This window comes from Rhinoderma darwinii, chromosome 2 (assembly GCF_050947455.1).
Source record: "Rhinoderma darwinii isolate aRhiDar2 chromosome 2, aRhiDar2.hap1, whole genome shotgun sequence".
Lineage (NCBI taxonomy): Eukaryota > Metazoa > Chordata > Amphibia > Anura > Rhinodermatidae > Rhinoderma > Rhinoderma darwinii.
In genome coordinates this window covers 216295796-216310303 of record NC_134688.1, presented here as the reverse complement: position 1 = coordinate 216310303, position 14508 = coordinate 216295796, and the positions used below count along the sequence as shown (strand labels likewise).

General features: G+C 39.1%; 1 protein-coding gene across 2 annotated transcripts; it reads right to left on the bottom strand.

Moving 5' to 3' along the window:
- Positions 1-2506: 2506 nt before the first annotated feature.
- WSB1 (WD repeat and SOCS box containing 1) lies at positions 2507-13974 on the bottom strand. 2 transcript variants are annotated; one of them, XM_075852830.1, is made up of 9 exons: positions 13817-13974; positions 12773-12941; positions 11017-11285; positions 7404-7535; positions 6339-6439; positions 4519-4691; positions 4001-4114; positions 3539-3646; positions 2507-3388 (listed from the first exon to the last, which is right to left on the bottom strand). In XM_075852830.1, exons 1-9 carry the CDS (start codon positions 13854-13856, stop codon positions 3226-3228), a joined length of 1269 nt encoding a protein of 422 aa, XP_075708945.1. In that variant the 5' UTR covers positions 13857-13974; the 3' UTR covers positions 2507-3225. The 2 variants fall into 2 exon arrangements, with proteins under 2 accessions (XP_075708945.1, XP_075708946.1); XM_075852831.1 differs by lacking the exon at positions 13817-13974 and adding an exon at positions 13172-13222.
- Positions 13975-14508: the final 534 nt, after the last annotated feature.

Sequence of the window (14508 nt, the reverse complement as noted above, 5' to 3'; positions counted from 1 at the left end):
ATCATGCCACTGAGGCGTTCATAGACCTGGTCAAGAGAGATACTACATCTCTTCTGGCCCAATATAGATTGGGACGTTTTCCTCATAAATATAATTTATCTAAACTCGAATTGGATGCTCTCAGAACTTTGGGTGATAATAAGGAAATCGTCATCAAACCATCCGAGTGCGTTCCAAACACCGGATATCCGGCAGTGTCGCGCGCTATTTAAATACCTTCTCGGGGTTACTTCTTTCAGACTGCAATCTGAGAGCGTCTGGTAGACGCCATCCATACCACATCCTAACGATTATCAGGTATGCTCACTCTCTTGTTACAACTCAATGGCTCTTCTTTCTTCATTATACCTTTATTCTGTGCACCGACTAATATTACCGGTTTAGGTCATGGTCTGATGGAATGACAGTTTTAGCCCCTATTGATATCATCAGTTCCTGTGAAGGTTTACTTTTATGAATATATCTGACATAGTAATATCTTTAGTATCTCATTACATGTTGCTTAGGTGACAGTTCTAATCTAAAATTTATTCTTACCTGTATGCGATAGTATTATAATACTGTATTGCATGAATGTATATACATGTCTGTACAACCCTCATGGTTGATGCATTACTTCATATGTTGAATTATTGATCAATATATATGCTTTGCTGACTTAGTCTGCTCTTTACATTGTTTATTATGTGTGGTTTTTTTCTATTTTATATCATTTGTTTACTCTATTCAGTTGTCCGTTATATTTTATTATGTCATTACATACGTTGTACATGTTATGTTATTACAGCGATTGTGATAAAGACCTAGGTGAGGTCGAAACGTCCAAGAAATATCGCTTGAAAAGGAATATCGTGTATGAATTATTCATAATAAAATTATCTTGAAAATATTTCGAAAGAATCATTGGAGTGCTTCTAGGTTTTATTGATCACTACTGTACTGTAGTGGCTTGATGCTCAGTACATATCCACCCCCATGATACTTCGTCTGGGAGGGGACTGTCTGAGTGCAGAGGGGTTTGCTTGACCCACCCAGGTTTTAATCAGGTGCATAGCTGCTTTTTCTTATTTGCCCATGCTTTTCCAGAACTGGAGTCCAGGTTCACCATGAACTCTCCTGGTCTCACCCTTGCTTTTGTTTGTCTTCCATTCTATCCCTCTCTTTCTTGTATCTACTTTGAGGGGTCATTTGCTTCCTGTGATTGTGCTCACATGCTATGGCTTGCATTTTAGGATGTGTAGGAAGTGAATTATTGTATGTTTCTTTCCCTTTACTTTTAAGCAATGCTCCTTCCCGTTATGATTACTCAGATGGCGGTCGTACTGTGTGCGCTTCCTGGGTTGTGCCCTCATTTGTCACGTTCCTTTTATTATGGGGACACATTTTCGCCAAATGTTTTTGTCATTGTTTGTTTGTATTAAAACGAATTAAAAATATTTAATTGGAAAAAAAGAAAAACAGAACTGAAGGCGTCTTCGAGGCCTCAGGTTTATCATGTAGACCCAATGACTTCTATGGGCTGTTCCTGCGTAAAAAACAGACAAAGAGTGCTGCGATTTTTCATCATGAACAGACGGTCCATGAAAAAACCCTAAAAATGGACGTCTAAATTGACCCATTAACTATAGTGGGTCAGAGTTCAGTCCTGGCGCTGTCTGCTCTACACTCGGATGTGAAAATAATTTGTCTGAATGAGCTAAGGGTATATGCACATGCAGCGGATAAGTTGTAGAACTTTGAGACTGTTCTATTCATCTGAATGCTGCAGAAACAACCACATTCACATGTATGGAACAGCTGCAGAAATTTCTGCAACAAATCTGCCATGTGTGAATATACCCTCAAGTAAAGACTTACCTCTTATGGATCCACTGCTAGTTTAGGCAAAAAAAACTTTGTAAATTAAAAATTACACAAAAAGCAAACATTTATATTAGACACATTAATATATTTTTTTTTTTTAAAAAGCGTTTATTTATAGACGTTTTGGCAAAACAAACAAATATATGGTTAGCATTATAAGCACTGCATACATTCAATAGACCAGCAAGTGCAAATAAACAGCAAAAGGCAACAGCGAACAACTTGCTCATCTTTGGCAGCTAACCAAAATAGACCCCTTTACTATACACCCAGGCCCATACATAAAATGTTGCAGCACAATCTACACCTTAATAAACTCCAACACTTACAATCCTAGTTAGAACTTGAGTGATAGTCTAGTGTAGTAATGATACATTGAAAACACATCTATGAACCTTCTATTTCTCTGAAGTGTAAAGTGAAAAAAGTGTAGGCATCCAGATAACTGGAGGATATTTACTAAAACAAAAACACAAGCCAGAACTCTGGCTCAATTTGTGCCAAAAAATAAATAAATGGCGTACATGTCTTGCAACAGGTTTACTATGTGTTATGTGAGACACGTTTTGCACTTATAAGGCCCCGTTCACACTGTTTTTGCTGGCAAAAAAACGCTTGCGGTTATTCCATCTTTCTGTTGGAGCGCTTAAAAAAAAAAAAAAAAAAAGTGTCAAAAGTCACGTGTGGTGAAAAACCACTTAAAAACGGAGCTGATTTTTCCATGCAAAAATTTCAGAATTTCTGCCTGAAAAAAACAGTGTGAACATACCCTGTGACATGCAAAATATTGGTCTTAAGTAAGCGAACCAAGAGGTGGTATAAGAAAGAGAAAAGTATCTAAGATGACCAGCAAGATGCGCCAAATTTATCACACTGAGTGAGAAATTTGGCATATCTTTTGCCTGCCTGGCCTAGTTATAAGCAGTCTAAATTTTAGACAGTAAGAATAAGTCTCCCCCAATATCTTTCCACCCATGAAACCACCAGGTGTACAGTAACTTGCAACAGACACTATATAGCTTTATCATAAAGATAAAAGATGCTCTAAATACAAGCCAGCCATACTTAAGAAAATAGGTCTAGATAATTAAGCAGAAATGCACACATAGCAACATACACATATTTACAGTTTCACAGTTGTACAAATCGCATGTCCACATTCCAATTATAGCTTGTATAGGTGTCATACATTCCTAAATCACAGGTAAAGCTTAGAGTGATCAGAAATGCATAAAAGGTTTAAATACTGTACTTTATATATTCAAATATGTTGTAACATTTAAAGCATAAAGCTTGTAATGCATTAATGGTTGCCAGTATCAACAAATAGAACCAGTTTGTAGAAAACAAAAAAAAAATCCTCTATATGATTTGGTAAGAGAGAAACTCCATGACTTTCTTAGGCACTAGCAGCTTCTGGACTTGATTTGTAGTCATGACTCTTCTTATTGCCATACGACATAAGTGCTGAAGGCTTGAAACATAAGTGGGTGTAGCCCAGAAGTGTACATTTCCATCCTGAGTTCTGTCAAAGAAGACGGCAAATTAAATTAAGAGAATGTTTAAAGCTCATATCCACAACAAACACCAAATAATTATTCGGTAGTGTAGTATGAATGTTATAAAACAAAGAAACCAGGTGAAGAATATTTGCAAAAATAATTTAATATCTTACCCAGCAGCTAGAACACTGCCATCAGTAGAAAAGGCACAGCAAAGACCTTTATTCAGAGGTGCTACTCCAACGGGGTACGACTGATCAATACGCCAAAATCTAACCAACCTGCCATTCAAAATAAAATTGCTTATTTAATTTTTTGTTCCGATTTTTGTTGTAAATTTAAAATATAAAATATGGGTTTTGGTGAAAAATGTCTCAATGTTGCATTATAAATGCACAAAAATATGAACTTTGCCAACATTTTTTCTTGGATTATAAACTTTTTCATGGATTCATGATTATAAATTAGATGGCAGCCCCGAAAATTAAAATGGTCAGCCAAGAGGAACATGTCAAAAACCTTGCAATATAAACTTTCCCTACACCAGTTTTTATTAGTGTGCCCAAGCCTCTTTAAATGTGACCTGTAACAAACTACGAGAAACCTCAAAAGCAATAAAAACTAAAAAAACTTACTTGTCATCGGCAAGGCTTGCAATATGTACCCCATCATGGCTAAAGGAGACTGATCTCACCCAGCGACCATTATCTCCCCCTGCAAATATAGGTGTTGGTGGGGGATATAAGTGCCTGAAATGAAAAAAAAAGGTAACACCGTGAAGCAATTTTTGCTTTGGAATGGATCTGAGACATATGTACCATGAGTTAGTTTTTTTTCTTCACAAGTATTTGGAAATTAATGATTGAGAGCACTGACTGGAGTCAGTGGGTCAGGCAATGTCAAAGGTGGACAAATGTGGGTAACAACTTTAAAATGAATACCCTGGGCAAAAGTTATACAATGTGCCGCCTTGTGCAGAACATGTGGGGTAGGTGTAGGATACAGAGACACAAAGACAATCCCTGTGTCATGGACCACCTCCTCAGGCCCTGTGCTAGGCAGAACACATTGTATGTCTGATTTTGCCTGGAGCATTCTTTTTAATAAGAAATGTGGTTACATAATGAGAAAAGTTATTTCAGGGTTTACATACCCAAGTTCAAATAGAATAGACCCAATATGGGGATCCCAGACATAAACTCTGGTATCATAGGATGCAGTAGCCAACAAAGCTCCATCGGGAGAGAATTCACAAGCTACCACATCATTGTAGTGTCCTTCAAGCTTACGGATCATAGTGTATTTATCCATGTCCCATAGAAACACCTAAAAGGAAAAGACAGTTGTTACAGTCTATGAATTGGAAACTTTGAACAGGCCAATCTAGGAAACTAGTACTACAAAATTTACTACTAATTAAATTACTTGCTTCGCATCATACCCAGTATATTAATGGGATAACATTACATAGAGTAAGCATGCAAAAACTAAACAAAAAAAATTAATAATCAGCTCAAGTTAAAAGGTTACAGCTAAAAGCAAGTTCTATAAAACTCACAATATAAAAAACAAATAAGTTCAGTTTGCTTTTAAAGACTACAAGATAACAGTTGGGTTCTGCATTACAACCCATGTTTGAAAGTATAAAAATAATTACATAAAACAGAATAGAAAGTTATCATATGGTTACTCCAGTAGTACCCCCTTTGAGAGAATAAGTTCACTTGTATACAAAAGGCTTGAATCACCAACGTAAGCCCAGGAAGAGAAACAGATACTGCAAGAAAAGAGAAAGTTGACAGCCAAAAGAAAACACTTTTGGCAAACAAGACAATAACTAACAATACACAAACTAGCACCTCATTTTACTTAAAAGCAAATAGGTTTAGAAACAATATTTCTATTATCTAAAACGTATACTGAGGGGCAAGTCACTCCATTTATACATGCAACTGCCAACATTAGAATACCAGGTTGAAGGAAACAGTGGTTATTTACATTGTTTAAAGTGGCTATAATTGTATAACTAACAGGAGTATCTTATTAGTTCATAGAAACTTCCAATTAACCGGAGTATTATAAAAGAATAAAGCAGTTATGACCTTAGTCTTAAAATAAATAAAAAGAAAATAGAAAAAAAAATACAACAGCAAAAATAAAGTAAAGAAAGAAAAAGCAGAAAGTGGACATCAACCAGAACCTGCGTACGTACAGTACACCTTGCAGTCGATTGCAAGGTTACTTCGTCCTATGGCATTAGTCGTCCCCAGCCTGGTAGCCAGAGATGCCACTCTCTGCCCAGCTAACACCACTGTGCTCTCCTTTGTGTGGTGCCAACTTAACCTCAATCACACCCATATTGCTGCCACCACCTGTGACAGGGAAAGCAAGAAGCTTATGGAAAACACACAGCCTACAATAGCATTGGGTTAACAAACAAGAATGTCAACATCCATATAGGCTACATTTTAGCTGTGAACTGCTCCTTATAACAACATTTCTAATGTGTATTAATGTATTGGCGCCATAATGGTAGATTACAGGAGCAGCCCCTGCACTGCTTTTAGATACAGCAGTAGGGTCATGATCTAAAATATGGCAAATGGCAAAGCAATATTATATCAATGTCATTACTATACAATGTGCATTTCCAGAACCATAGGCTATAGACGAATAAATCCTAATTATATTAGCATGTGCAAAGCAAGGTATGAGGCCGATGACATTGTGAATGGATTCTGGCCAATTACTCATTACCAGGTTTCTGAAATGGATTGGCTTGCCAAAAGCAGTGCATGTTATGATTATTTATGCCAGCTTACACCTTCAGCAAGTTCCATCATGCATCATTAGGCTTTTTATCAATAAGCTAAAATCATTCAAGACACTGAGCACAATCTTATTTTATGATTGCAAATGTAATACGCTTTGATTTTACATAAAAATATAAAAATAAGGAACTTTGAAACCTACAGCTTTCCCAGCTCCAACGGAACACAATATTGAGGAGTCAGGGGAGAATACGCAGCAGTAAACCCAGTTCTGGTGTCCCCTTAACACTTTCATCATATTGCCTGAAAAACACGAGTCACAAAACTGTCCATTATTTCAATTTCTAAAAGAAGAACCAAACCACACTTTAAATAAAGGCGAATCTAAAAACAACACATTTAGAATTACAAACAAAATCAACAGAAACTTGATCAAACAAAACAAATATTTCCCAGGCCTCTGTAGTAGTAATGAGCCTAGAGATAACTAGGCCTGCATCCTCCAAATAACATTAAAGCAATGATACCCCTGCCAGGAATTACACCCCACAGCTCAAGAAATTAAATATCCAGCCTCAATAAATATCATCATCTTCTTGGGGCTACACGCAGGCTTTTTAGTGGCAGAATATAGACAGAATATCTGAAGTGGTTTACACTAACTTATTATAGGATTTTATTTATTCTGACCACATCTTGTTTTTTTTCCCCCAATAAGCATAGGAATAGGTCAAGCCCTCACAATGTGAGACATATGAAAGGAGTAGAATAAAACTATTGCAACCAATCACTAAACTAGAATTAAAGCTAACTGCGATATCTGATAGTGAGGGGCCCCCAACAATCAGTAGAACACTGGCCCCAAGCTCCCAGTTCCTCCTCACTGGATGACTGCAGTGAGCAGGAACTTAAATGGCGCGCCGGTTAAGTAGGCGCCTTGCCACTCGATTCTATTTAGCTGACGAAAGCGTCATAGCATTGTACTCGGCTGTCTCAGTCACTCAGACTTTGAATGAAGTGGCAGGGCGCATGTTCGAATGCCGTGGGGAAAAATGAGGGGGGGTGGGGAGGGGGCTCAGTAACCCCATTCTAGTGATTGGCAGTGTCCTAGCGGTGGGGTCAACAGCAATCAGACATTTATATAATAAACGTTGATAGGTGATACAGGTCTCTTATGGGAAAACCCTTTTACTGATGCCCAACTTCTCATTCAGATGTCCTCAAATACATAGACTTATTAACACACTTATAACATTTGTTTTCATACCATCATCCTTTAGGTCCCAGACCCTGAGAGTTTTGTCTCTGGAAGCAGAAACCAGTATAAGGCTGCCATCTGGGGCAAAAGTCAAATCTCTAACAATTTTGGTATGATCCATCAGATTAAGGAGGAGCTTCCCTAAGGGGAAAAAAAAAAAGAAAATTAATATTAAGATCTCCACTAAGTACATGTGCTTGTTCTACAAGGCAAGCAAACAAAACTTAATTTTCTCTCGAACCTTTATAGCTTCCAGGTAAATAATGACAGATGCTATTATGGGTGGGGTCTGGGATATTGGAAATACAATATATACAAAAGTTTTTGTGACTAGTTGTTAGTAACTCAAGGTAAAGAGAAATCGCTTTAGTGTTTAAGTTTCAGTCTAGGTTATCAGTCAGATTAACCTGCAAACAGTAAGCGCAAAAAGTTTATCATGTAACCACTCAGTCATTAGATTATTCTGCAAACACTTGTGGTTCGTAGTACTACTTGTGCGGTGGATAGAGAGATATGTAGATATCTATATATCTATCTATCTATCTATCTATCTATCTATCCCGTAGATGAACTATGGTGATTTATGTTCTGTTCAGTGGAACTGTGGCAAGTCCAGGTATTTTGGCTGTAATAGAAACATTAAAATATGACTATTAAAGTCATCTTAAATAATCACATATGTAGAACTGTGCACTAAAAAAAAAAAAAAAAAACATAAAAAAAAGCTTTATTTAGCTGAACTATCTAAACCTAGATAGAATCAGATGTTTTATGATCAGTATATTTATGCAAATGAGCCTTTCTAATGGACAACTGGGCCTGTATTGTGTTTTTAGCAACTGGGCGTGTTTACTTCTTTCACTGCACAATCACACTGTGCTGTGGATCATGCTGGGCTGGAACAATGAGAAGTGTAGGACGCTGATTGGTCAGTGTCATACACTCCTCTGTACAATGCCCAGTTGGTAAAAAGTAAAAACACGCCCAGTTGTCCATTGAGAAACTCATTAGCATAAATCTAAACTAGCTCATAACTTGCTCAAAAATTATCGTTTTTCAAAATAAAAACCACTGCTGTTATCTACATTACAGCGCCAATCAGATTATGTAGGAGATAGGGCACTTATAATCTGGTGACAGAGCCTTTCGCCACATTATAAGTGCCCTATCTCCTACATAAGGATATGGGCGCTATAATGTAGGTGGCAGTAATGCTTTTTATTTTAAAAAAAACGATCTATTTTTACCACTTTATTAGCGATTTTAGATTTATGCTAATGAGTTGCTTAATGCCCAAGTGGGCGTATTTTTACTTTAGACCAAGTGGGCGTTGTACAGAGGAGTGTATGACGCTAACCAATCAGCATCATGCACTCTCCATTCATTTACTCAGCGCATAGAGATCCTGCTAGATCCTTATGTGATGTCTTATACTAACACATTAACAATACTGAAGTGTTTAGACATTCCACGGGATGTCTATTCACAATCTCTGCACTTCGTTACGGTCTGTGGTAGTTACAGCAGAGGAAGCGTGATCTCGTTGAAACCAGTCATTTACAGCAAGATCACGCTTCCTCTGCTGTAACTACCATAGAAACAGTAACGAAGTGCAGAGATTGTGAATAGACATCCCGTGGAATGTCTATTCACTGTCTAAACACTTCAGTATTGTTAATGTGTACGTATAAGACAGTACATAAGGATCTAGCAGGATCCCTATGCGCTGAGTAAATGAATGGAGAGGAGTGCATGATGCTGATTGGTCAGTGTCATAGACTCCCCTGTACAACGCCCACTTGGTCTAAAGTAAAAATACGCCCACTTGGGCATTAAGCAACTCATTAGCATAAATCTAAAAACGCTAATAAAGTGGTAAAACTAGATCGTTTTATTTAAATAAAAAGCATTACTGTCACCTACATTATAGCGATCATCTCCTTATGTAGGATATAGGGCACTTATATTGTGGTGACAGAGCCTCTTTAAGCCTAATACAAATTTGATCAATTTAGATTTACTTCGATTTTATCAGTATTAGGGTTAAAGGAATAGGGTCACCAAAATTTTTTTTTTCATGTCAGTTTTATGTTAGTGTTTTATTAAAAACGTTTTTATTTATTTGTGTGTTTGTGTGTTACTTTTTTCTATTTTTTCACTTTTTCTTCCCTATGGGGGCTGCCATTTTTTGTTCCATTTCTGTCTGTGTCGATTAACGACACATACAGACATGGAATACGGCAGCCACAGTCCCATAGGGACTGCGAACGGCTCCCGTCCCATTGACTTCCGTGTACGGCGTCTGTGTGGGAACTGCGCATGCGCCGCTCCCACACAGTCCAATTCGAAATTGGCGCCGTCCGGCGCCATTTTCCTGTGGACCGGAAGTCGCGGCTTCCGGATATGTGCACTTGGACCAGCGGCAGCAAACGGAGCGGACGGGCCGGAGGGAGCCGCGGCGGCAGGAGCAGGTAAGAGATTTCAATGTATGTTCGTGTTTGTGTGTGTTTACTACTGTATGTAAACCTACTACGCTGTGTGTTAGCTCAAAAAATGGCGACACAGTGTAGGAGGTTACACCGTTCAAACCCCTCGTTTATCCCGGCACTAGCCAGGATAAAGGAGGGGGGGATGCTGAGAGCTCACTAGAGCGAGAGCTTTTAACCCAATGTTGCAATGCTGCAATTTTGGGAAATAGCTCCATCTAGTGACCAAAAATGGGTAGTATTATAAATTAGAAATAATTTATAATATTTCCTGACTTGTGAAAAAAATAAAAAAAATTTGAACAATGTTTAATCACCCACACACTAAATGTTTAGTAAAAAAAAAAAAAACAGGTTTTTCGGGCAACACCATGCCTTTAAGGACCTTTCACATAGTCCGTGATCAGGCAGACGAGCGAACTCTCGAAAGCTCGTTCCTGATCAGCCTGTGTAACATAACCAGCCATCAGCCGACAAACGAGCAAATGCTTGATTGTTGGCGGATCACGTTTTAAGCAGCCAAAAAAAATTAAAATAGTTGGTAGTCGGCATCACATCTGTGTGTAAACAGGGATGTGCTGCCGACAGTAATGAAACTATGTGCCCGAACGATTGTTTGGTCACATACAGTAGTGATGATCCCGTGATAAATATTTATGGTTTAACAGGGAGGCTAGGAAAAGCAGTTCAAACAGACTTTTGCAGACTCTTTGCCGCCTTTATTGCAGCGTTTTTCGGCTGCGGCCGTTGAGCGCCGCAGGCAAAAAACGCTGCGAAAAAAAGCTTTCTGCCTCTCAGTGATGTGAATGGGAGGTCAGAGACACGCCTGAAGAGCGAGCATGACGCTTCTTTATCCCCACAAGTTGAAAAAAAAGCGCCTCCCATTGAATTGATGGGAGGTGTATTAGATTTTTTTTTGGGCACTGTTTCCGCATCAAAAACAGAGCCAAAAAAACTGTGAACCAGGCCTAACAGTTACATGTGTCTTCTGAATTTTAATGGCTCACTTACATTGCCTGCTAAGTGGTAAATTCTATAGTATTGAATTCATATAACAATGTATTAACAGCAAATATCTTATAGAAGCCTAATAACTCTAGCTATATAACTTGTCTGTTACATGAAATATGAGATACCTGTATAAACATCCCATATCTTGATGCGCCCATTGCTCAGCCCCGTAGCAAGCAGCAGCTGGTCTTGACCAAACTTGAACCGATGCCATTCTATATTCACACAACGACTCTGTTTTTCTGGTACAGATGATCCAAATGCCAAACTCCACACAATGTCCCCGCAGTCTATGGAATGCTCTTGTGGCTTGTTTCTTTGTGCTGCATCACTGTTCTGTCTTGATAGTCTTCCAGTTGTCAAGTTTACACTATTCTTTGTACTGCCAGCAGCACTGAAAAAGAATGGATTTTCATGTTAAAATAAAATCAGAGAACGAGCTAAAAATCACAGTATTAGGCTGGGTTACCGTGGGTCGGATACGCGGTGTAAAACTATGCAGGGTATCCAACCTAGAACCCGCAACACAATCGGTCTAAAAAAAAGTCAGTTCTGCGGGCAGAATTTCTGCTGCGAAAAGCAGCACTAGAAAAAAAAACTAAACAAAACGTTCATAGTTACTGGCGATGCATCCCTTCGTTGTCGCGCAGTCCGGTCTACTGGAATGACACTGCAGCCCATGTGACCGCATGCAGAAGTCACATGGGATGAAACATCATCCCAGTAGGCTGGCCTAGAAGAAGAAGAGAAAGCCTGACAATGCCCGGGTGGTAAGAATAAGCTATTTTTTTTTTCTAAAGTCGCAACACTTGGCTATTTGTTGTTGGGTTTTCACCCTCCTCGAGTTCAATGGGATAATCCCGCAACAGAAAAGCAATGGACACGCAGCATAAATTGACAAGTAGTGGATTTAAAATTTGCACCGCAGGTCAATCTATGAACGTTTTTGCTGGTTTTTTTCCACAGCGTGGGCATGAGATTTTCTAAATGTTATTCACTTTACGGCTACTGTAAATGCTGCCCGGCCTTACAAGGACCAGTGAACTTAAAATTCTGCAGGGTAACGTAAGGGCTTGTCCACACACAACGGAATTACTGCAGAAAATTTCTGCAGCAATTCAGTTGAAAGTAGCAGACTTTCCCCTGCGGAAAAGACACACCATTTCCTGCGTTTTTTACAGCACAAAATGGTGTGTATTTTGCTACGTTTTTCACAATGTTAGGAGATGATGACATCTCTGATAGATTCAGCAACTCAATTCACTTTCCGCAGCAGGAGTTGACTTGCTGCAGTCTTAAAAATACGCACTGCGGGTCAATTTCGGGACGGAATTTTTACGCAGCGTGGATGAGATTTGTTAAATTTCATCCACTATGCTGCTACTGTATTCTGCTGCGTAAAAAAAACACCCAGTTAGACATTAAGTTAGACATTAAGAAACTCATTAGCATAAATCTAAAATTGCTCATAATTTGCTTAAAAATTATCGTTTTTCAAAATAAAAACCACTGTTCTCTACATTACAGCGCCGATCAGATTATGTAGGAGATAGGACACTTATAATGTGGTGACAGAGCCTCTTTAAGTTCAGATATTTACAAGATATGCATACAAAGGAACCACATTATATAGAACTATCAACTTTTAAATATGACGACATCGCTCTTACAAGATTCCAAAAGGAGGAAAAATATATCAAAACATCAACCAAATGCAGCCATCGATATAGGCAGTGACACTAGACAGAATGGCCTGAGCAGTATATATATATATTAGCCGCTTGTCTTGGAGCTTCTCCGTTCGTCACCACTAAGACATCCCACCTAGAACTACAGTTTACTCAAGAACATACATTGTTTAATAAGTGGATGAGAACTCACAAGTTTTTAAGGCACTGAGACCAAGGAACTAGTTTCACAATGCGATGACCTTGAGACCAAGCAAAATAGGAGCCGTCCGGAGCAAAAGCCACAGTCCAATTTTCACGGCCATACTTCTGCTCAAATGGAGTAGTCTGTGATATCAGCTCCCCAATGCTCTGTGATCTTGCTGAAAGAAGGAGAAACAAAATAAATAATGATCATAATAAACTAAATAACTTTCTTGAAAGGGAAAATATTTACAAACATGGCTTTATTTATTTATACTTGTGGGTGCCAGAACCACCTAGATATAGAGATCAGAATAACAGCGGCCCATGAGTATCACAGTAAATAATGTCATGTATGACAAATTGATATTACTTAAATATATAAAGACGGTATAATAAAAACAAGAACCCATGAAGGGATGGGATGGCTCCTAGAACATCTCACTTCCTAGACAGAGGAGGATACTACTGGGTGTACGTGACAGTGTGTGTGTATATATATGTCATATGGGGGGGGGGGATGGTAGGAAGGAGGGTGGGTAGGGGGAAGGGAGGGAATGAAGCGGTTTGGTTGGACGAGAGTCAAGAAGCAGAAATAGGTGAAGTAAACTCCATACAAAGTGGGGGAGGGGACAGTGCAGACATGGGAAACGTTTATAATGGCAGCAGCTCTGACTACACAGACAGCAATCAAATCAAATTATAATGCAATATTAACAGAGATGTAAGGAGGACGTCATCTACACCCATCAGGTGATACTCTCAAAATGACAACATATACAGGATATATAAATATTCACCAAGCAAAGTTGCAGTATGAGAAAATATTATATAGATCCACAGATACATATGAGACAGGACAAGTAAATACAACACGCAATCAGCAAAGGTCATGGGGTCACAACTCAACACTACATCTATGCAGCCTGCACAGACACAATTCATAGAGAAGACAGTGAAGCCTTTCCTTAGACTGAGGCACAGCCTCCATTGCCAGGCACTCGTCTACTACCCTAGACCGCTATGACTGGAGCACGACTGCCCGCGGACTCACCTATTTCATTTTCGTTTACAAAGTCGGGAAAGCTTGCCATCTAAATAGAACCCAGACGTCTAGGGAAGAATGTGTCTCAGTAAACCAGGCTATAACAAATAACAGCTGTGACCGTCGCAAACCTGTACAGAACCGCTCTAGACGCCCGCACTCCAACAACTAACCTCAAAATGGCTCACACGGTCCGAAAAACGGCCGGGGGCGGGGACATGACGTCATTACTCCGACTGCTGCCAAAGAGGCACTCAAGGCGTTGGCTGCTCTCTGGGGAGGAGTGGTTCGAAGGAGGTCACGTGATCGGTCAGGATGGGGAGGAGCTTAATCTCGGCCCTGTTAGTAAAGCAGGAAGAAGTCATGTTCTGCATTGGAAATGTACACATGAGAGGCCACGTGGTATCGACTGTGCAGGTCGGAGGCGTGGGAATGGGCCCCTTTTTAAGCGTCTATTCACACGGTGCGGTTATTTCTAGTGAATACACTGACTGAATGTGTACTGATGCTAAAATAGTGTCCTACCTGACTGGTATATGTTAGTATAATAATTTTTTAACTATACAGATAGCCATCCCAAAATAAACGTATACTGTGCGTGATCTGAAAAACATTTACAATCGGGAGTCATCGCTGCCAGCGTATGGCATATTTTTATAGATTTGTGTTGCTTATATAGGTGACATATTGTCCACATTGGG

Coding starts and splice junctions, on each gene's coding strand:
- WSB1 (XM_075852830.1), bottom strand. CDS start 13,856: ATGGCAAGCTTTCCCGACTTTGTAAACGAAAATGAAATAG. Junction 12,942..13,816: donor TGTAAACGAAAATGAAATAG/GTGAGTCCGCGG, acceptor TCCTTCTTTCAG/CAAGATCACAGAGCATTGGG. Junction 3,389..3,538: donor GGCAGTGTTCTAGCTGCTGG/GTAAGATATTAA, acceptor CTTCTTTGACAG/AACTCAGGATGGAAATGTAC.